Below are 23292 nucleotides of genomic sequence, written 5' to 3'. Positions count from 1 at the left end.
CAACACCTTTTTCTGGCAGATATCCAACTGTACTAACACCAACAGGAACTATCCGTAAGTAAATTAAATCGATTTTCTCTTTCTTCTCACCATTTCTGTGTGTGAGCATTTCTCTCAGCTCTTCATGGTCACATGGATGAGTGAAATCAAATACACTGTGCCCCGTCAACTCAAACTGCAAAAAACAAGAGGTATACGGGTGTCTAACTTTGCATATACAAAAACATAACAACTTTTACAGATTTGACAGTCTTAGGAAATGTCAATATTTCACCTGAGTGAGTCCCATACACTTGTTCACGTTTTCAGACATATAAATCATGTCCCCATCTTCAGACAGAACCATGACAAATCCATCAAGAGCTTTCAAGTAGAAACAGTTCAGTTCCTTCTCCATTTTGGCTTCTGTCTCCAGCTCACCTACAAGCAGCCACACATTGTTAAGTAAACATCAGCCATTCTTCACTTACAGGAATGACTTCTGGCAGCAGTCTGCAAGGAGTCAGTCTTGCAGGACTGTTCAAAACCAGTATAATTCACTTACCTAAGTGATCAGTTAAATTCTTCAACCTCTGGTAAAGGTATCACAAATCACAGAGCATCAGAGTGAGGTTAAACCTCTGTGCTTTTACAGATAAACCAATAAATCTTCCACCTTAACGAAAAAGTCTATGTGGCAAAAATATTACCATTCATCTCAAAAAGGCATTACAAACTTTTCTCAGGATCTTCCTAGGAAATAGTTCAGAGTATGGCTACCAGAGTTACTCCTCCATACGGTAAGCTAGACATGCATAAGCACAAATAACCAGTACAGCATCCATGGCATGCTATACAGATACTGGTTCATAACCTAAGTCAGATACTCCTATAGTTGCATGTGTAGCTTAACTGTCTACACATGCAGAGATACAGACATATCCTTCAGCTAACTTCACCTCCAGTGGAGTAGAAGTTACAAAAATATTCTTTGCAGTTTATATTAAGGGGAAGGACCTACAGTTAGCTAAGTCAGCATTCCACCAACCACCTACAGTTTAGTAAAGCACAGTTGGAGCAACCAACTCCACGGGAAAAAAAGAGGGTTAAATGAAAGAAATTAACTTTGGGAGAAGGTTCAAATAGCTGAGACTGAACATGGCACCACCTTACTGTGATGAGCCAACTAGGATGATTGGAACAGAAAGGGGAAAACTGAGACTGTTGAACAGTGGCCATATTTTTCCAGTGTCATGATCAATAACCTATTTCTACTGTAAGGTCTTCCACCTTCCCATAGAAAGGATGCAACTATTAATGTATTTATTTAACTGCTGATAGATTTGAGAAATAGCTTCCTCCTCAAGATACCTCCAGCCCCTTATCCAGATTGTGCTACGTTATTCGCTTACCAGCATCTAGCAGCTTTCTCATGCGCAAGTAGCTGATGGTCAGTCTCATAATGGATGCCTTGTCCAGGTGTGCGCTCACAGTGTGGGGCAGGGGCAGCTGATGAGCAAGCTCATAGAATACTTCCGATTCCTTGCTCCTCCGGCACCGGGCGGCATCTCTTGACTTCTCTTTCCTGCGTTCTGAGCTAATCCTATATAAACAAAGTTTGGGGTTAATACAGGAAGCAGAGTTCTCTGTGCAAGTTAAATTTAAAACTAAGTTGCCCAGTAGCCAATTAACCAGTTATCAAAGTTGAGTCATTTAGAACTTCTGTTTAGAAGTGTAAATGTAATTCTGCGTATACAGCTCTGCTGCAGCTGGGCTCTGCCAGAATTAAATTCAAGCCCACAGAGTCTTCCAACAAGATCAGTTCTTCAAACAGACATCTACGTACTCTGAACCATTCCTGAAGTCCTTATCTCATACCTTGACTGCCTCTCTAGCTTCCAAATTCCGTTTCCTTCCTCTTTCCTAACCCCATTCAAAATAATACAGTGAAAGTTATTCCAGCTTGATGCTCCAGTAGTATTGTGTACACTCTCCAAGTTCTTGCCTTTTTACTATCCTTACAAAGCCCATCTAATGGGTCAGATAAGCAAGGATACTGATTTAGCATAAGGTGTTCTGCTTTTCAAGTGATCCAGAATGTCCCTTTCACAGCTCTCTTTCTCCAGTATAGCTGATTCCATAGTCTCCTCTATACTGGAAAAGTCCAACCGTAAAAAAGTTGCCCCATTCTCCTTCCACTGCCTGTGTTAGACTTGCCTCACCCAGGACGCATGAAGTAAAGGACAGCTCACAAAGAGCAAGCACCAAAACAACTGAGACTCTCCGTCAGTCAGTAATGCAGATAATTCTCCCTTTGCCTAGTACACACACCAGTTCACATTTCTCTCATGCATCTGTCACACGAGTTTTGAACTAAGCATTTTGAGATAGAAGATCAAAATTTTTCTTAAAGTTGAACAAGAACTCAATGCTGCTGTGGTCCCTGATGAAATTATGCCACTGCAGTTAAATGTGCTTTTATTTTTAAATGGACAACACAGAAGCATACAGTAGTATTATCCATTTTTCTTTTTATACATTTATGTCTTCTGAAGGCACCCTATCTTCATTTTGCATACACCTGAGATGCAAAAGGCAGTTGCCTTAATCTATAGGATCCCCTTTTTTCCATTGGCTTTTTCACAAAAGTTGTAAGATAAACATATGCCTACAAACATTGCTTTTATAATTCAAAGTTGCATGCCTTTTAATGTTATCAGAAAGAGATTAAGTGTCTGAAGACAGAAAATAACCCACCTCATTGTATTTACTACCAACAGTTTTGGAATTACTTTCTTCAAATTTCAGTACACATAAAAGTCACATACTACCACTGCCAAATTCATGTTGCTAAGTCTGCAGATCGGTGCAAAAGCATTTTCTAATTAGCACACATCTTGTAAGAGGTAACACAAATTACAAAGGAAAGCTGTTCACAAGCTGATGTTGCCTGGGAAATAATTAACCAAATTCAATGTAAGCAGTCAAATACATATACAAAGGAACATATTTTCAGTCCTTTACCTGATGTGCTACCCACAACCACCCAAAACCTGCTTAGTTTACACAGAAACATGTGAGCGACAATACTACGAAGACTGGAAGCATGAATGCCTTGAAACATGAAAGAAGTTTAATGAGCTCCGATAAAAACAAAGTAAACGATCAGAATCTTTTCTATGATTACCTTAATTTCTTCCAACTTCATAAAACTGTACAGCATCCCTATCCATCCCCAACCTCACCATCCTCTCCTCCTACCCCCTGCCACTGCCAGCAGAAGGAAGCACTAGGACCTTGACTTTCAGAATCGTGAATTTTATCAGATTTAAGAATAGGATTATGTTTTCTCCTTTGGTGTAAAAAAATCAGGCTACTAGATCACAGAAATAGTAATTCTATGTCATAAGAAACATGAATATATCAACGTAATAGTAATGGAGGTCTTTGGAAAACTAACTTATGGTTTAGTAGTAAAAAAATTCCAGACATACAATAGTTCTGGTTTCTGTGAATATAAGCTCATGCTCCTCAGAAGGGTAGCCTAAAATATCTGACAGTATTGCCCATCTTGCAGATTTCTCCACATTCAATTTCTCTGTGACAACACATGTTACTGCTCTAGTAATGGATATCTCGGTCTGAGAAGCTTGAGGTTCCTGACATACAGGTATATCTGGAAACCGCCATTATAAGAAGTCTGACCTTTAACAATACTGTAAAAATATTTTAGCTATAACCTGACCGATTAAAAATTTCTTACTGAAGACAGGCCTCAAATATCTTTTCTCTTGGTGGAAAACTACAGGTGGAGGTGAAAAGACATCTGGATTCTCTTTGTCCTCTTTCTTGGACCACAGATTTCACTGACAAAGGTAAAACAAGTAATTATGCTGCCTTAGATTCACCTTTATAGCTCTGATTTTTCTTTGTTGGCTACTCATTCACAATCCCTTCGCCTGCAGAAAGTTCCTCCTGCAATAGAAACTCAAGGGAGAATTACTCCAAGTAATTGGTTTCCATCTGCCTAGATGCCTGCAGTTTTGTCATGGCTTCCTTTTCAACTGCAGACGCTTTTAAAGTAAAAACCCCATGCTTTGGCAATAATGCTGTGCACTTCAAGTCTATGAGTTTGTCAGGCTTATGTGAATCACAAAGGGCATCTAGAGAAGGACAACGCAAGAGATGAAAATAGATGCTAACGTCACAAGCTGCAATTTCAGCCCTTTCCCTTGTATTTTCTTTCTGAAAGCCTTGAAAATATTTGGTCTAGTTTCTAGACTTTTGCCCAGTTTTAGCACACTTAGCAGCAGACTTCAACATAAACGGTCAAAACTTCTCAACCATAGAATTATTATGACAAACTGAAACACTGCTCAAATCAAGCTCATAGCACTTATGTTAAAAATTAATCCTGGAGTAAAAGAATCAAGTGCTGCCTGCTGGAGCGCTGCCCAACTTTGCAATGGGCAAAACTCAAGGAAATGTGCAAAGCTGGTACCAACCGGTGCTGTCTAAGCAGCAGCAGTCTCCTCTCCTTCTTACTAGGTATTTTCTTTCTAGAAAGGCTACTACTATAGATAGATATTTAAACTGCACAGCACAACAATTTGCTATTTTTAGCTGCCATTTAAAACTAAGCTGTAACCAATCTGAGTAAAACCCAGCAATTTAAATAGGAAGATTAACTACCAGCTTCAAAGAGCATTTCTTTAATGGATCAAATTAATAGGGAAAAGGTCTTTCACAAATGAGTTTTAATTACCAAGTGAAGTCAGAGTTGCCTCAACATGGGATGCCACCAAATAATAAAAAAAGCCCAAAAAAGAAATCCTTTACTGTTGCAACTATTCTAAGCTTTGTTACTACCAGTTGCACAAAGTAAATGAAAAAGCACACAATCACTGCGTGTACCTGCCCATAAATTTCTGTGTAGTCAGTTAGAGGATGTTGAATTCCTGTAAAGAAAATACATTTCTGAAGTGAGCTTGGTCTCAATTAGGGGGAAAAAAAAAGGGGGGGGGGGGGGAGGCTTAAGGAACAAGACTTTAAACAGTGAGCTGTGAACTAAGCCACTAAGTCAGCTTAAATAAATCGTAAAATTTAAGAGAGTTTTTCAGAAGTGCCTGTGTGTAAAACTCAGTCATCACAACAGAAATACCATTCTGTAGAGACAAGAGGAACCTGAGCTCCATTTAAAATATGCCCCAAACTTAAGAGCTGTATTGCAATCTTCTGCTATCAATCTTGCATGAAAGAAAAACACCGAAAGATTCAGAAGAAAATCCCAGCTGAAGAGTGGATTATATGTGCAATGAAAATGTCAGAAATGCCGATGCTAGACAGGAAATTGCATGCATTTTCAGGTATGATGTTTCCTGCACAATTTCAGTGCCAGACATTCATTTCCATTTTGTATTTCTACCACCAGAATACAGAAGCAGAGAGCAATCCAGAACAGGTTATGCACCGCAGCTTGCAGAAAGCAGTGTTTCACTGTCAGTTTTAAACCCAATATTAGGCACGTTTTATATGTAAGAGATGTTCACATGCAATAGGTGAATAAACATCAGAGTTCCAAAAAAACATCCAAGCTAGTGACCCAGAGCAAAAAGGCATTTCACCACCAGGATTCACTGCAGCTGAACCAAGAGCTCAGCTGAAGGATATTACCCAGGCTCCCACTCGCTGCCTCAAATCAAAAAGGCTTTAAAATATGACAATGTGAATATACACAAAGTTTTACAGCAGGCTTTTGCAGCAAGCAAGAATTTGTCCAGCAGCCTTCAGAACAAAGCGCGCCAGCAGCAGTCCCATGTGCACCAGCTAGGGATGTTAACACGGCCTCTGTACTCAAATGTGCAATTCCTGTCATTATGGTCATATGAACCATTAGGGCCAGAGCGTGTCTCAAATATATTGTTCTGTGTACCATCCCAAAGACCCCTCCGCCCACCGCTGCATATTTCTACAAGTGATTCCCCACTCTTTGAAATACAGCCCACAGTTTTCATCTCCTCAAGTGTAAAACTAATCAATGGCCACATTTAAACCTGAATTGTTCCTGCTTATTTACCACCCGTAACAAAGACCAAAAAGAACCCTAGAAAATGCCATCAGTAACCAATAAATTTCAATTAAAAATTACTAACTAGATAAAAAATTGTCAATGGATAGATCTTAAAATATGTAGCATGTCAACTTTGTCTCCTTCTAGTTTCTTAAATCATCACCCAGTGCCAAGGAAAATTTTACACTGTGTACACAATATTACATTAACACAATGGATCAGGGTGGGTTTTTTTCCCTGTATGTTACTTTACTGCTGTTATCTGTTGTCTAGCCTTTCTCTCATTGTAACTTACTGCTTCTCTAATCAGGTAGATTTTTCTCTATAGCTGTTTTCAATCCCCATGTAAAATAGCTATTGCACACGTATTAATTAATCCAGGCTTATCTTCCTTGATCCACATTTTGAGCACATTCTAAAAAAATTATAAGCATCTTCTGATAGTGATTCATATTTTTCTCTTTAGAATTGTTTCCTACCATCAAGTCACTTTGTATTTATCATGGTATCTGTTCTTAAACAGTTTCACAGAAGTATGCCATGTGGAAGCAATATAATTCAAATGAATAATGCGCCTCAAATCCAGTAACATCTCATTATTGAACTTTAAATAGTTTTCAGTTCTGACATTAATTCTCATCATTTGCCAGTACAAGATTTCATACACAGTACTTCCATGTTTGATACAGCCTCTCCCGAGACTGTAAAATTTGTACTGAAAATACCTGGCTTAGAAATGAAGTCACTAAGACCATACCCACTATAACACAGCTTCAATTTTTCTTCATTACACACACAAAAAAAAAGACAAGACGCAGCTATTACAACAAAATAATACATTAACAGCGTATGTCATCATGATGGTATTGAAACTCGGAAAGTAGACCTGTAACTGGCCTCATATTTACCTTTAAGGTTGAATTCATTCCTGCAGTTGGTACAAAACTTGGTCATCTTTTCCTGCCTAGCCTAAAGCAGCTGCTTCTGCCAGCACAGCTGTATGGGACAGCGATGCAATTCCTTCCTACAGTTTGCAGACATAGCCCAGCAGATACCCAACACCAGTATCATTACACCAGTGTAACTGGCTGTGTTCATGGGGATCATCTGAAGAGCTCAACCCTGGCCGCATCCATGCCGACTGCTCTTGCCTACAGCACAACAGTACGCCTCAGCCAACAAAATATCAACTAGATACAAGCTCACGTAAAAGATGCAGATGCCAAAGAGCATATTACAACAGAGCTCTACTCTTTTGACTGTGCTGAATATGCTCCCGTTCCATTTTCTCCTCTGTTTGTTAGATCTTTATTTTATCCAGAGCTGCTAGCTGCAATACTTACTAAATCATTCTTCCATGGAAAGAAGTCATAGAATGATAGAATAGTTTTGGTTGGAAGGGACCTTTTAAGGTCATCTAGTCCAAGTCCCTGCAATGAGCCGGGACATGTCCCAGGCAAGCCCAGCACTTAGCACAGAGAAACTAGAACAGTGTAACTCAACTTCCCTGAAGACAACTTCATAAGAAAAATGGGTTTATAATGTAAGAGAACACCACTCAATCCAGTTATTTAAATATATGGTGAGTTAATGATGCAGGTATTCTTAAAAAAAAAAAAACCCCACACAAAAAACAAAAAGCCCCTCATCTTCTACCTGGCATAGACAGAGAATATGCCAATTAGCCCCACTATCCCCTTAAAAATAATTTTTAATTTAAGTTGATCAACTTCAACCAGGGGCAACGGACCTTCACAAAAGATCACCCAGAGTTGCAAACAGCCCCAAAAGTTCCGATCCCTCTTGCCTCCCAGCCTAGCAGTAACGTACTTGTCTGGCCCACCACCCAAGATGCAGCAGCACGGACTGTTCATTGCTCAACAGGCAAACTACAAAATAGGCTGTGAGCTAAGGGTAGGGCAACTGGGTCCACTACAGTCAGTCTTGCAAGGGAGCCCCAATCTTTGCTGTTTAAACACAGGAAAAGCCAGGCAATGGGGTGGGGAGGAAAGGGACCAGAGGATCAGCTTCATCTTGTGTACTGGCTTAGAAGGCTACTCATTGCTGGTATCCAAAGAATCCTCCCAATGGTGGAGGAAAAAGCTTTTCAGACTGCGCTCTCAAACGCTTACTGCAAAGTCTGAATTTTCAACTCAATAGGCAGGCTTTCCAGGAACTGCAATATATCTGCAAGTTCTCCATAAATTTTACTTTTTCCAAATTGGTTAGGAGGGGTGCACCTTCTTTCTACAGCTGCATTACAGAATTAGTGCAATCTCTCAGCTACCAGTTCATGACAAACTATTACAGCTTTGCCTCTTCTTGCTTTAGTATGATTTTCTTTAAGTACTATTGCTTTTGCCATTATGGCCGGTTTTATTTACCAATCTCCTTATTTTGCAGTCTGTTCTTGTGGGGAAAATACCAAGCAAACAAACAAAAACCTACACCACACCCAAATCTCACATGTAATCATAAGCATGTGATTTTCTAGAAGAAAGTCTTGCTCATTATGAATTAATGAACATTACAGGGCAGTAATCCAACTCAGGAAAAGAAATCAGAAATTCCTTACATACAGTAAGAAAGATTTAAGAGAGATTTAATTGAAGAAACTAGCATAATATCCAAGTGGAGACAACACCTCTGTACGTAAACTATTAAAATTCATTCCTTTGTATATTATCTTCTAACGTAGCAATTTAAAACCATTTTCTTTACATGAGGGTAGTTACGGGCATTTACCATAACTTGACCACCACCAAAAAAACCTAACTGAAAAAACCCTAACAAATTAAGAGAGCAAGCAGGCAGTTCAGGCCGCATTAGCTACAGCAGCACAAACTGTCTGAGTGAGCACTGTAACCCATCACCATTTGCAAAATGGTAGTAGGGAGAAGAGACTTCACCAAGCTAAACATTAAATTCCAAAGTAAAGTCTTACTATCAAGACCGTGAAGTCTATATAAACTGACGTTTTACAGACAGGTAAATTATGGCACATAAGAGCCAGCAGCAGAGCCTGAAGCTCCTGAAGCCAGCACAGGACCACACTGCCAGGATTCTCTCTCACCTGGATTTGACCTTAAACTGACCTGAAACCCCAACTACCTCCCTGCTTAGAAAGTGTAAGTAAGAAGGTAAAAGCTTCCAAAATTAGTATTTCTAATTCAGAACCTGGTGAAGTGATTCTGCTGTGTCTTACTACACAATGTAACCCACTGATATTTTACCTTTGCATAGTAATTTACTGTTTTAAAATAACCCCATGGCATACAGTGGTTGCTTGTAAGAAAATTCTAACTTTTTTTCAACTTGGTTATATGGCTTTTTCCTAGAATACAGCATTATTTTCTTCTAATTAGCTGTACTCTGCCCTTCAGGATGAAAGATACATGGTAGTTAAATTGTGTTTATTATTACAAAAAAACCACAGCTATTCAAGAGAGATCTGGACACGGGCTTGACAGAACTAGTCACTAAATGCTCCCCTCCCTTCAGCCCTCCTGCTTTTGCTTGTACCAGGCTCACAAAAAAGATGCAAAACATATCCCCAAGATATCTGTCAAGCTCTCCATTAACAATATTTCAGCTACGAACTGCTCTATCTTCAGACAGATGTAGACTCTTGATAAAGTAATTAATTTTAGTCTAAATCGTGGCTTTAAAATATATAATTTCTTTTATGTCATTGCATTCAGGTTTTCCAGACTGGAGGCTGGACATTTTCCCTCACTGCTTCCATCCAAGTTCTCATCCCTTCACCTCACATTCCTCAACTGCCTTCAGTTAACAGAGTGTTTCATGATCAAAGGTTTTAAGAACTAAAAAAAAAAAGTAGTAAGAGATATAAAATTTTATTTTCCTGTATGAATAAAGAACAAACAGATCTACTAAGCAGTCAAGAAAAATGCTTACAACAATAGCTAGGACAAAAAGCCTGCGGCGATGTCAGCTCAACATCCAGCAGATGCATGGAAAAAGTCCCTTCTGAAGGACTGAGCACTAAAGAATCCCATCACCAGCTAAATCACATAGAGCTTCTCATTTCTTTTGCTTAGCTAGTAGAGGCTGCAGCTTTTATATTTGGTGTGTATTACTTCAAGTCTTCTGTTCCTGAGAGCATATTCCCATCTCTCTCAATGGGTGTGAGCACGGGGCAAACATGAGGGAAGAGTCTAGTAACTCTCTTTCTAGCATAACAGCATAACGTTTACTATTCTCACTTGTGAGCAGCATAAGATAACTTCACAAAAACAGGAACATTGGCCTCCAATTCTTTTGCTTCTTGAAATGCAAGAGTTTTCATAAAGTAACATCAATCTGGTTTTGTTTTAGGATTGACAGTGAAACAACTCATTCCGGTAAACAAAATGGGTCATCTTTATAAAGTAACACTTCCAGGATTATTACAAATTGAGTTGAAAAGGTTATTTAATAAGTTACTTTGTAAAACCTTCCACTGTTGTAAATATAATAGCACAGTTCAGTGCTGCTGATTCAGTTTCCTCGATTCTTCACTTGAACTTCAGGCTCTATTTTAATGTAGTGAGTTACAAGATCTGTTGTAACAGTTTCCTTCAAAATGCTTAACAAGCATTCATTCACACCACACCAAATTAAACAGAAGCTGCACAGTGTCCCTCCTAACACACACAAAGTTTATTATGTACTGGGTATCTTTAAGGAACTACTAATGGATCCTCTTGAAGCACCAGTTCTTCAATGCCAGCAAATGCCATTTCAAATGTCTTGGTACTAAAAATATCTCAATGTTTTAAAAGGCTACATTTTTGTACAAGTCTCAGTATTACCAGGCTTCAACAGAAAGAAATGACAGATTATGCACATGATGAAACTCCTCGTTATCAATGCACTCACTCTGAGATCTTGGACCAAACCCCCAGGCTGGTATGAACAGGCATAGCTTCAATGAACCTGTGCTAATTTACATCAACTGAGGCTATGGCTCCACATCAAAGAACTCTAAAGTGTTCGTCACCTACATAAACTGTATTTAAGAAAAAAAACCCACATATGCTGGCATGTATTCACTTGATTTCATGTTCATGTTTCGAATAATTTCAGAACTTAAAATAGAAGTCTCTATGAAAATTAAGCAAAATAGCAGAGAACTCGGTAGAGGAAAACCTTAATAGCCTTCATATCCAATGGTAATTTGGAAACCTGTATCTTCCCTGAATTTTCAGTCATTAAAGTAAAAAAGGCTCACCACCTCTCCTGGGCCATTTTTGTAGTTCCCAAGGTCATAAAACCCCCAAGCATCTCCAATTTCAGAGCACTACTCAGTGGAAAACTCAGATTCTCCTGCATGCTCTTTCGCCTGCTCTAATACAAAGGAGATTTCTCAAGAGAGGCTCAAAATGCTCAAATGTTCTCAAATTCAAAAGAGAAAGGGCTGTTACAACATGAAAAGATGATTAAGGTCCAAGTTCTTTCCATACATTACCTAGGTGGGTTTTGAGGCATGTAAACACCTGCCTATATAACTGTGTACATGAAGATAAAAGGAGCGTTTGAGCTGATGACTTGTAATCCGGAACATTCCTTCAACATCAGCTTGCTAGAAATGGGTTACTGCTCCTTCTTGCTAAGGTTCATGCAAGATGTGTTTTTGTTTTGAAGCTGTTTGTTTTTTAAAGAACACATATTGTAATCAGATTGGTATTTGCATCTCCTTGAAAGAGCAGTATCATCAGGAAAATCTAGATGCTCTTGTACACAACTGCTGAACTATGCAGTACTTCCCCCCAGCTTTACTTAACAATGCATACTCTACAATCATGTAAGAATTATTTTGTTGGCGTAACACCAAGCTCTTCAAGAATAAATTGAGATAATATTGCCAAATTCTCTTCTGCTGTACAAAAAAAGAAAGAACACTCAAATCAGCAGTTTCTGTCACTCAGTGCCCTCTTTGATACCAAAAATCCCATGCGAGCCTACTTGAAATCCAGCCTTCTAACATAAACTGGTGGAATGTTAATACTGAACAACATGAACACACTCAAGAATTTAATCGATTGGGTTACATAGGCTCAGCAAGAGTCTTCAAGGCTTTCAGGTCAGAATCACACCAAAGTGAACAGACACACTCTTAAGAACCTTAGAAGGGTTTGGGCTTACACCACAACACTACTGACATTTGCTAGTGCTATTAATATAATTGACGTTTTTTTTTCCCTCCACTTCCCCATCAGCAATCAGAATCCTGGAAACAGCCTTATAAACTCCATGCATTATAGTTCAAGGATAGGCAGGAACAAAGGTCTATGGTTGCTTTCACAATGACCAGAGGAGGACGCAAGCACCTGTAAGTAAATGCATGCTGTTAAGTTGCTGACTGAAGACAGACACATGGTAGCAGGATGGTCTTCTCCGGCCTCTGTTCTGGTGGCAGTAGAAACACGGCATGCAACTGTGCTTCTCAGCTTCTCAAGGCTTACAGAGGACATACTTCAGCATGATCTTAGCCTAACCTAAATAAGCCCTTGATGGAAATTTCTGAAAAGGGAGAAACCAACCAGAAAATGGGGATGGCAATCAAATGAGGGCATAAAATGGATTATCCACTTCACACCTCCATCTTTAAACCAATAGTTGACTTAATTGCCAGACTTAAGTTGCTGATAACAGTATGCAGCTACATTTGTCCATGCCCCCTCTCAGAAACAGTCCCGGATGTGCCTCTAAAGAGGCCAGAAAGAAAGAGCATTTATACAGAAGGTACAGTTGGGAAAAAAAAAGCTTGAAAGTACTTGAAATAAAAACCTTTTACTGTCCCATCACTCTGTTACAGACCACCTGACAACCTGGACCATCTGATCACATCTACACAAGACCTCTTGCCAAGTGTGGACCAGTTGTTGGTATTTCAGGCATGCCAACCAAGAGACCCAAGACCATGGACTGAAGACACTATGTTTTTAAAAGGGCAAAGCAAGCATGACTGTAAACAAAATGCAGAAAACCCTCCCACTGCTTCCATCAACATACTGCCAAATACTCAGACCTTCACTGATAAAAGGAAATCAAAGCACCAACAGTGCAAAAGTATGGAAAATACCTGCAGTAGGCAAATCCTCTACAACTGTTCTTCCCTGATTTTCAGTGCCTTGGTAACAAACAGGAAGAGGTGTAGCACTATGCTGCTGCCTTCATCTTTAGCTGGCACAGGAAAGTAATTTCTGATCACATTTACCAAAGGAATTCAAAACTGTCTCATCTTAGAAGAAATGGCAAAGAACAGACAACACAAGCACTGCCACCAGGTAAGCCCTATAGCAAGACAAACAATCCAGAAAAATCCAGACAGCCGTAAAAACACTGTTCTGTAAGCCAGAAACCACTCTGCCCTCCCCGTACCTGCAGGGAGACTACAGGAGATTTACTGAAAGATTTCTCCTCTTCTCACAACATGTAGAGAGGTACAGTTAGAGTATATACAAAAGGTTTTTGTATTCACTTTCAACTGTAGCAATGGTGGCTCAGTTCCACCAGCATTGAAAGAAATGAACAGACAAAATTGTACAAAAGCACAATCCTAAAGACCTCACACAGATTTAAGAAAAACCAGCAGTAGCCACTGCCCCTCAGAGCCAGCAGCATAGGACTCTGGCTTCTCAAACAGATTTTGAAGCTGGACCTCAGTGGCAGAGGTTCAGCAGCAAAACCCTGGTCTTTCAAATAATTTTGAAATGGTGCATCTCCGACACGAGATGTTAAGTTTCAGGTCCCAACTCTGAGAAACTGAAAAGCTGAAGTTTTTCTGCAAGGCACTCAAGTCAGGATGTTAAGTTCCACTGTTTTATACCATTTAAGACTCAGAATGAGCACTCAAGAAACCGCTTTTTAAAATCCTTCTGCTTCTTATTTTTATTTAGCACCCATAGCATTAAGAATATATATTTTATGCTACAAATAAGGACTTAAAACAATCCAAGATTAATTCTTCTAGCTTATCTACCAACTGCAAGCCACTACCAAAGTAACCAGCAATCCTAAATGGCTCATTTACTTAAAATGGTGCAAGAATTACTCTGCTAATAGTGAAGTGGCATACCACAGACCTGGAGAAAAACTCTTCATAGCATCAGCCATCTGCGCACTAGAGTTTATTAACAGCATGTTGAGAAAAAAAAACAAAACATCATACTTCTCAACAAAAGCCTTAAATTTAAATCAAATCAAAGTCAATAAGCAAACAAAGCTCCCAACAACACTGTTTTACCCACTCCTTGCACTGAGATAAACTCGCTCCTTGTAGCACATGGGGGAAAACCCAGGAGCACATGGAAATGATACAACTACTGAAGAACAGCTAAACCCAAATAACTCAAGACCTAATCATGTTGCTGATACTTGGTTCTTATGGAATCTTGACCCCTGTATGTATATGAGAAGCTCAGAACTACATCAAAAAATGGATTCAACAGACCAGCAAATGAATCCACACTTCCAGTTACTAATGTAACTAAATTTCACTTATATAAGACTGAGACACATACTTGGTCAAATTCCGTAACTTCTGCATCTCACAGCACATAATTAAGCAAACAACGAGCTTCACTTTAACTATCAAGAGCTAAACACTATCCAAATACAAGCACAGAGAGGGACAAGGAATAAAAGGATCTTAACACAGGCCAAAATTGAGGGCATTGTATATACAATCAGCCAAAGTTTTATCATCCAAGAACAGGACTGGAAGTTCTCCCTTAAAGGTATTCTGAACATTGATACTATCGAGCCTAAACCCTTCTAAAACAACCAAGGTTCTTGAGAAACACTCAAGATTTTCAGTAAGTTCTCTGGTGAGCTCATATCCTTCCTTTTTTGCTTAGCCATCTTTGCTCAACTGCACATTCACAACCCTCAGGATGAGCGTTCCACAGATACAGCTTTATGTTTTCGATTAAAACATAGCCTACAACAGAAGTAATCTGAATATTCCTTACTGTTTTATAAGAAACACTCCCAACTTTGAACTCTGTCTACAGGAAACAGAGAACAACAGATTCTCTTTCTTAAGCCCTGCCTTTAGGAAGGAAGGATAAGCTTTGCATACTGATTCTTACATTCTGAAGCAAGCAGATTACATCCAGGATAAGGAAATTGCAAAAAAAGTACCCAAGTGGGACAGAATGGTAAGTAAAAAATAACAAATATTCAAGGGAAAAAAAACCAACCCAAAACCCCACAAAAAAAGGCAAACAAAAACTAGCAACAGAGAACAACTTAAGCCTCAAACCCTCTTTCTAGACCTGCCACTAATTTAGGGCACAGAATAATCATTTCTGTTGCAACATTTTCTCCCAGGCTTCTCAATAGCCATTAGCTTTGAATAGAAAAAAAACAAAGGTTACAGAATCGGTGCCACCCCCAGGTGCCCCACTGTACAACTTTCATTAGACTAAAAGCTGCTTCTCCCCCCACTCTCCCTGCACCGGCGTAATAAGTCCAAATTATCACCGAGATGATACTGTCCTAGAGGTGAAAGCACTCCCTGTTCACAAGCCCAGCACTCTGCACTCCCAGCTCAGCACAAAGCTCACCATCCATTTTAAAAGCCAGCCAGTCTCCTTTCCGACACGACTTAGACGCTTTAATACTTACTGCATTTAACCTACTCAGATGACCCTTTGATACAAGAAGAAAGAAAACCCATCTTAAAAAAAAAAAACACCAACAAAAAAAAACAGAAAAAAGTATCGATATCAATATAAACAAACGGCGTCTTCTGCAGATGGCGATTACGGCAATTAATCCCTCCACAAAGCGCGCCGGTGGAGCACCAACGCAGGGATCTGGTCACCCAAATACTCAAACTCCCTAACTTCACCATGTAACAAAGGCTTTTAAGGCTTTTATTCCCCCCTCCTATTTGAGCTAACAATCCTTGGTGAATTATTCATACTCCTCAACTCACATTGTCCAGCCGCCACCGCCCCCCCCCCCCCATCCCCGCGTGGGTTTGGTGGGGGGTAAGCTTAATATTTCCAGATTCCACAAACGGCCTTTTTCTGCACAAAACCTGATCACCACAGGCTCGGTGGCCGCCTGGAATAAAGCGCAAGCAATTCCGACCCACTCATTTCCAGAAGCAAAGGCAGCCCCCCGGTCGCTCCCCAGTGCCGCCGCAGCTCGGCCCAAGCCAGGCGCTTCCCCCCCGGCTCCCCTCACGACCTCCGCGGTCACGCCGCGGCCCCGCCGCCAGCCCCTCGCCCGGCCCGGTTGTCTCGCTTTCGGCGCGCAGGCCGCCCGGACGCGACGGATGAGTGCGCGGGGACCCCGTACGCCCCACGGCCGCGCGGGGACAAAACACAGCAAGCGTTCCCACCCCCGGACCCGAGTGCCACGCCAGGCCGGGCCGGCGGGACAGCTCCCGCCGTGGGAGAGGCGCCGCACCACACGGAGCGCCCCCGGCTGCGGGGCCCCGGCCCGCTCCCCCCTGCCGACAAAATGGCGACGTGGACGGCGGGGAGGAGGAGGAGGAATGAAAGAGCGAAGCGCTCCGCGGGGCTAGGGGACCGCAGGGAGGGAAACGGGGGGCAGAGGACGGGGAAGGGGCGGCGGTAACAAAGCGGGAGGCGGCGGGGTACCCGGGGGACAGCGCCGGCAGCCGCGGGAGGGAGGGAAGCGGCCCAAGGCGAAGGGGAAGCGGGCAGCGCGCTGCCGGCGCGGGCCGGGCACAGGCAGCGCGGGAGGCCGCGGCGTCGGCCGCCGGTACCTCTTCTTGTCGGTGACGCCGCCGGGGCTCTCCATGGCGGCGGGCTGGCTTCTCCTCCCGCCGGCTCCCTAGATGCGAGGCGGGCGGCTCCAATGGCCGCCACAGGGCGCGGGGAGGGGGAGAGATGGCGGCGCGGCCGGGAAGGGGCCGGGTCTGGGGCCGCGCGGGCTCAGCGCATCGGGGCAGGCTGCGGGGAGGTGCGGGCGGCGAAGGGCGCAGCGGCAGCGGTGGGCGGCACGGGGCTGGGCGCGGAGGAGGCGGAGGCGGGGGCGGGCACGGTGCGGCCCGGGCCCCGCGCTGCGCCAGTGAGGAGCGGCGGCGCGGCCCGGCCCCTCGGCCGGTGGGGTCAGCTGAGCGCTCAGCTGGGAGGCGGCCGGCGCCTCACGTGTGGCGCTGTGTGCGGGGCGGAACCGCTGCCGCCCGGCCTCGGCGGGCGCCCGGCCCGAGCGCACGCACACCCTCCGCCGCACCCCGGTGAGCGGCCGGCAGCGGGCGGCTCGCCCGGACCGGGGTCCCCTGGTTTCAAGGCAAGCAACGAACTGCGGGTTGCTAAAAAAATCGCTAAAAATCAGACCGCCATCCCCGAGAGCCCGCCGGTACGGCTGCACATTTATGGGCATATCGCGTTTTTTTGTTGGGTTTTTTTTGGCAAGGAACTTTATTTTCAATGCTTGAATCCTTTCTCTTTCCCAAAAGTTTCGTAGTCCTAAAACCAGTACATTTCCAGTTAAAGACTTCGAAACCTCATACTAATTAAAGGGAATAGACAACTGCATGGCCGGGCGGGCCAGAAGGGTAACACACGGACAATTAAGCACATTTCGAGCAAGTTTTACGGCTTCGGAAATCCCAGCACCTAAAGGCAAAGCCGGGAGGCTGGACGGGGGCTGCGCGGAGGCACCGCGCCCGCGGCTGCCTTCCCGCCCACCCAGTCAGGCCCGAACCCCGCCGGACAAACACAGTTTCAGGCTCTCGGGACGCAGGCCCTCGGCCCGCAGCGCTGCAGCCTCCGCCGAGGCGGGGGCGTGGGGTCCCGGTCCCTTGCCGTTCCCCGGGGGGAAGGGCGGGCGGGCGAGCGGCGCTAGGACCGGCGCGTCCCCGCGGCAAGCGTTACCCCGCGCTGCCCCTGCGCCACTCGCGGCCGCCGGGGGGCGCCCGAGAGCAGCCGCCCGGCGGGGGCGGGTGGGCCGCAGGCCCGCTCCCCTCCCGGCGCGGCCGAGGCTGGCGGGGCCGGGCCTCCCCCGACAGCCCCCAGCACCCCCTGCACTGGGGGCACCGCTCACCTGAGGGCTCCGGGGGCCTCCTACAAATCTTGGCTGGCCCTGGAGGCTCGTCACGAGCGGCCGTAGAGGGCACAGGGCCTGTGCCGGCCCAGACCTAACCGACCCCTGGGATCGGGAGCCAGCCCACAGCCGTGGGGGCACAGAGACAGAAAGACTGGGGGCAGAGCCCACGCGTTTGAAGTTAAAGGCTCCACAGCCGCCTTAGCTGCTTACCCTTAGTAGTCTGAGCACTGTGGGAGGCAGGAAAGGTACAGCTCCTGGTGGAGGGACACCACAGAGCTCAGAGGTTCCTTTACATCTTGTAGGCTTTCTCCAGCAAGGACTTTAAGTGATCATATGGAGCTGAACCTTACAAGACTATGCAATTCGCACTCAGAGGGAATGATACCTTTAAAAAAAAGCAGTTTTGACATGCGTAAGTAACATCCTTGCACTGCTGTGTGCACATGTGATGTTGTAAAAAACACCTGCAGGGCAAAGTTATATCGTTTCAGTACTGCACCTTCCTAACACTTCTTTGGTGGGTTCCCAACTTGCAGGTAATAAGCAGTCGATTTTGCACACAACTGTGGGTGTTTGGTAGTGGTGGTATTTTTTTTTTAATTTCTGTTGAAGAAAAAGCAGTGACCGTGACATTTAATAGAAATCACAAGGGCTTTCTGTATGTAAAGAATTGCTTCTGCCCACAGCAGTCAGATGTACAGGAGCAGCACAGGTGCTATAGACTCTTTTTATTCCTCTAAGGTTTCTCATCCAAATGTTGACAAAGCCCAGCTTTATTTAGCTTATGAGATGTGACAACACAATAGCCCACGGCAGTGTGGCTGTGGACTACTCATATTTCTGTTCTGTGCTCACTGGAGCCTTGAGAAGAGAAACAATCAAAGCAAGACTCAAACTCAGGTCTCTTGCATAAGTACCACAAAAGCTCACAGGCAACTTCATCTTTCAAAATGAAGTATAGGCAGTTTAAACATAGGGACAAATTCAGTCATGCACAGCAACCGGGCACTATTTTAATACAGTCACAGAGTCACCATGACAGCCCCTAAGGAATTTCCTCAGTGAAATGGGGGGATCTCCTGGCAGGTGTGGAAATTACATACGCAGCTCAGTGCCACCTTCCCCATCAGAGCCCTTGGCATGGGGAGCGCATCAGGGGAGTTTCAGTAGTGAAGTGGTGCTACAAGGGCCTTAAGGGAGGTTGGCACAATTCTGAGTAGCCATTGTAGCTTCTCTAATCAGAGTGTGAGAATGAAGTGGTTCCTGGTGAGCCTGCCACACTCAGAATTGAAAGCCTCGAAACTTCGACTGCAATCTTGGTGCTCACACCCCCTTCAAGGACCAAGTAGCTCCAATGCGGTCCAGAACGGGGACTGTCTAGCTGTAACACTGCAGAACCCGGCTTATCCTAGTCAGTAGGCTCTTATTTTCAGTCCTACAGCTGTCACTCCTTTGAATGACAATTCTGGTGCCCATAAGCATTGACATCTTAGGATCCACTTGTGCGCCTTTATTACCATTATCCAAATTTACATACATCAAAATGGTTCCTTGGCGAGCGTTCTCTTGCTAGGTTCTGATCATTTTAAATCATTCAGGCACAAAGGCTCAAGATGTGTTAGCAATCCCTGAGTAAAAGACACTGCAGAAAAATCTCAGTATACAAATTACTAACACTGCTCAAGTTAATTGTTCAAAGATGTCAGACTTCCCAGCATGAACTGGCTGAGGAGCTGTGAGTAAGTGTTGTGGTCTCCTTACTAGACACATTTCTTTCATGCCACACATGCTTACCCCAAGAACATAATAAAGAATACTGCATCAAAAAACAACTGTGTTGCAGGAGGATGTTAGTGGAAACATGTTCATCAATTATGCATTCATACTACAGTAGCTTGAGAGAGATGTTAAGCAAATGGTCTTCCCCTCACACCCTCCCCCTTATCAAACTTTTGCGTCACTACACTATAATTCTGCATATACATTTTCTTTCCCGCTTTGTCAGAGGCTGATAACAGAAACTTACAGTATATAATGCCTTAGTCACTTTTCTTGACCTTTATTGTTGTGCTAAGTTCACACTCCAACTTACATTAAGAGAACTTCCTGTATAAAATTGTGTTTGCATATGACTAATTAGGACAAATGCACAAGTTGATGAGTCACCAAACAGCTTGGTGAGGACAGTGGCAGGGACACAGCAGCAGAACAAATCAACATGAAGATATGAGATCTGCTCCTGTCTGCGGCCTTAGATCTGTCTGCTGATGGGTCAAATCTCACCATGATGGGCTCTCTATGCATTAACTCTTAGGACCCAAACACATCCCCATCAATAATGATTGGCAAAAATTCTGCTGACTTCAGTGGGAAGAAGATCAGGAGCTTCATTTTCTCTGGCATCTTCCCTCTACAGAGCACTTACCATTCTCAGCATGAATTTACCAGGTGGAGAGTGTTAAGGAAAAGTAAGGACTCCCCCCATTTATCTTGCTTGAGTTGGCAACTCACATCACATGGGATGTCACTGTAACAAGCTGTCTGCAACACTGGCTTTCCTGGGCTTTCGCTTCATAGTACAGCCCTTACATTTCGGGAATTAATATTCATTGATTCAGTAAATAGGCACCTATTTATAGGAAGATCACATACTAGTCTATGGATATGTGACTAGAAAACCTCCCTCACCCACAGCACCCCTCTGCAAGCATTTACTTGAAAGCGAAGTGCCACAAGGTCTCTAAGGCTGTGCAGACCCATGGCTCTGCTGTACAGGCTGACAATGATCTAATGCTCGTTACTACTGCTTGGTGTGCTTAACGGTACAAGAAGCTGAGATTTCTGGCAGTCAGATCACTTCAGAATAGAAAAGTGAATTGAAATGTGAATCAAATTCAAACCAAAACATTGGTAGTGAAAGCCTAGTGCTGCTGTTTCTCAAATACAAAATACTGTCTGAAAAAAAGAGTACGTGATGGGAGACACAATCCCTCTTTGGCAACTGTTATTTCCACTGGTCTTTTCTAACTTTAGCGCTTCTCCTCTCCTTCTTGTGCCAGGATCCTATTTATTTTTATTTTCACATTTGCACAATCCACATTTTTTAAACTATGACCACCTCTTAAAGCCTGCTTGACTCAGTGAACATTTAGGCATTTGAAAATAGTCTCTTGACTGTGATTTCTGCACAGAGATGTACATCGATGTGTGTAAGAAATTCTGCAGTATAATAGAAGCACTATGTCCAATTCAGTGTAATTAGATTTGGGGGAAGGATTTTCTACCCATGAAAGGAATTTACCAGATGAAAGCATAAGGCAAGCAGGCACTCAGCAGGCTACACCATACAGTTTCACCACTCGGCTGCACCCTGCCAACCCCAGGCCGCTCCTGAGCAGATACTGCCAATTGTATGGTGGTTTTCCTGATGTGGACAAAAGGCAGGATGGAATTTTAAAATTGTCCTTACAGAAGAGATGGGTTTGTGGTTGAAGCCCTGAACGAAGACTCAGCGAGCCGAGGTTTGGTTCCAGGCTTCCTGTTGGACTCTACACAAATCACTTAGAGAAAGGCTTTTGGATTTTCAGTGCTGCAATCCTTTGCCACAGTGCGGAGCGGAGGAGTTCACTGCGTGCCGGGTGTGGAGTCCGGCTCCCCATGCAGTGCACCGGCAGATCTGGGGAGCCGAGCAGGAGCCTCAGAAACCAGCTGAGGAGGGAGCGACTGAGAAAACCACAATGGGAACATTGAAAAAAAGGAGTGCTCCTTGGACTCAGGGCTGGGCTAAGGCCAGGTCCAGTTTTTGGCCTTCAAGATACTTCTCTATGCTCAGGATCCTCAGCTGGTAACTTTGCCCTTGCAGCTAGGCATAGCAATGGGACTTGGAAAGAGGAGCCAAAGTTTGGGCAGTAAAGCACTCTTGGAGGTCAGAGATGCTTGTTCAGTCTCTGTCCTGTCCAGCTCAGACTAGACCATGTGGTACCCACATGGGCAAAGCCCTGCTTCTTCTCTCCTTTGGGAGCTGTTTCACTTTAGCAGCTAAACCGCTGTTTACAAAGAGACACTTGGGGACATGGGGCACCTGGGTTTAACTCCTCACTCCAAATCAGGCAAAACAGAGGTTTGAGCACAAGTTTGTCCACTCAGCATTTGGAAGGTGCAGGGGTGCTTAAACAGTGGGTTTGGTGCTGCTCAGCTTGATCCTGAGTACTCTTGAGCTGTTTGGTAGTGGTGGTATTTATATATTATATATATATTATATACCAAGCGCTGTTTGCATGGCCATCGATCTTCCTTTTCTCCCCCTTGCCTCTGCTCACACACTCCAAACACGACTTTCTCATGAGGCCACGGTGACCAGCGCAGCATGGTCTGTCGTCACACCGGTAAGCAGGGCACCGGCTGGTTTTGCTTGTGACCAACAAAGTGTTTTTAACCTACATCTCTGGAGCCAGCAAGACACTCCCAATATGCCAATCAGCTCGTAACACCTCATACCTACCAGGCTAGTTTTACTTTCTTCTTTGCCCAGCTTCCCTTTTGAAGGTACTATAAACGCAAGTGAAATGCTTTGAGGATACGTAAGGGAAACCAGACGAGCAGTCAGCAGATGCAGCACGAACTGTGCGACAGTCTTTGCATAAGCTATAACCTAGAGCAGAGGGAAAATGCGTTTCTCAGGAGACATGGTTTCAATTTCATGCAGATTTCTGACTCCTACAGCTAGTTATGATCTGCAGGAACGTTCTGAAAGAGGTTTCTTTTTCCTTTTTTGATCTTTGTCATCCCTCCTACCAAGCCCTTTGTTATTTTACAGCCTGGACCATAATTTTCTCACACGGAGCAAGAAAGAGTCCAAGATAAATCAAAAGATGAAATTAAATGGGCTTCACCTGTAATTAAAATGTAGAGGGGACCAAACTATTTTACCTGATCCAAAACTGAGAACTGTTTCAAATTCTGGGTTTTTTTCCTGTTTTGACATTAAAACAGACTTTCTTTCCAATGATACAGTTTCTTAAGTGTTTATACTTAACATGTCCCCAGCTTGGATCTAGCTAAAACACAAAGGGCTTGAGGTTTTATTTGTTTGTTTGTTTGTTTGTTTGTTTTCCCGCAACACATTAGAAAATGCAACGCAAGCTTTAATGACTATGTCTGTTTTAACATGCCTTTTGAAGGACTGTAGGCATTTATGGGGGAATGAG

At 43.5% G+C, this 23292-nt stretch overlaps 1 protein-coding gene across 2 annotated transcripts in view; it reads right to left on the bottom strand.

Moving 5' to 3' along the window:
* Positions 1 to 16834, bottom strand: part of HIF1A (hypoxia inducible factor 1 subunit alpha) — a gene marked incomplete at both ends in the record, with an annotated part of 29909 nt that extends 13075 nt beyond the window's left edge. For both annotated transcript variants that reach the window (XM_082000424.1, XM_082000425.1), the window contains 4 exons: positions 91 to 175; positions 275 to 420; positions 1392 to 1582; positions 16800 to 16834. In XM_082000424.1, the coding sequence (XP_081856550.1) occupies positions 91 to 175; positions 275 to 420; positions 1392 to 1582; positions 16800 to 16834 (457 nt within the window). The remainder of the gene's footprint in view (positions 1 to 90; positions 176 to 274; positions 421 to 1391; positions 1583 to 16799) is intronic.
* Positions 16835 to 23292: the final 6458 nt, after the last annotated feature.

This window comes from Phaethon aethereus, assembly GCF_964289735.1.
Source record: "Phaethon aethereus genome assembly, chromosome: 5".
NCBI classification, from domain to species: domain Eukaryota; kingdom Metazoa; phylum Chordata; class Aves; order Phaethontiformes; family Phaethontidae; genus Phaethon; species Phaethon aethereus.
Note: the sequence above shows the minus strand (reverse complement) of the source record. Positions and strands in the feature narration are given on the sequence as shown.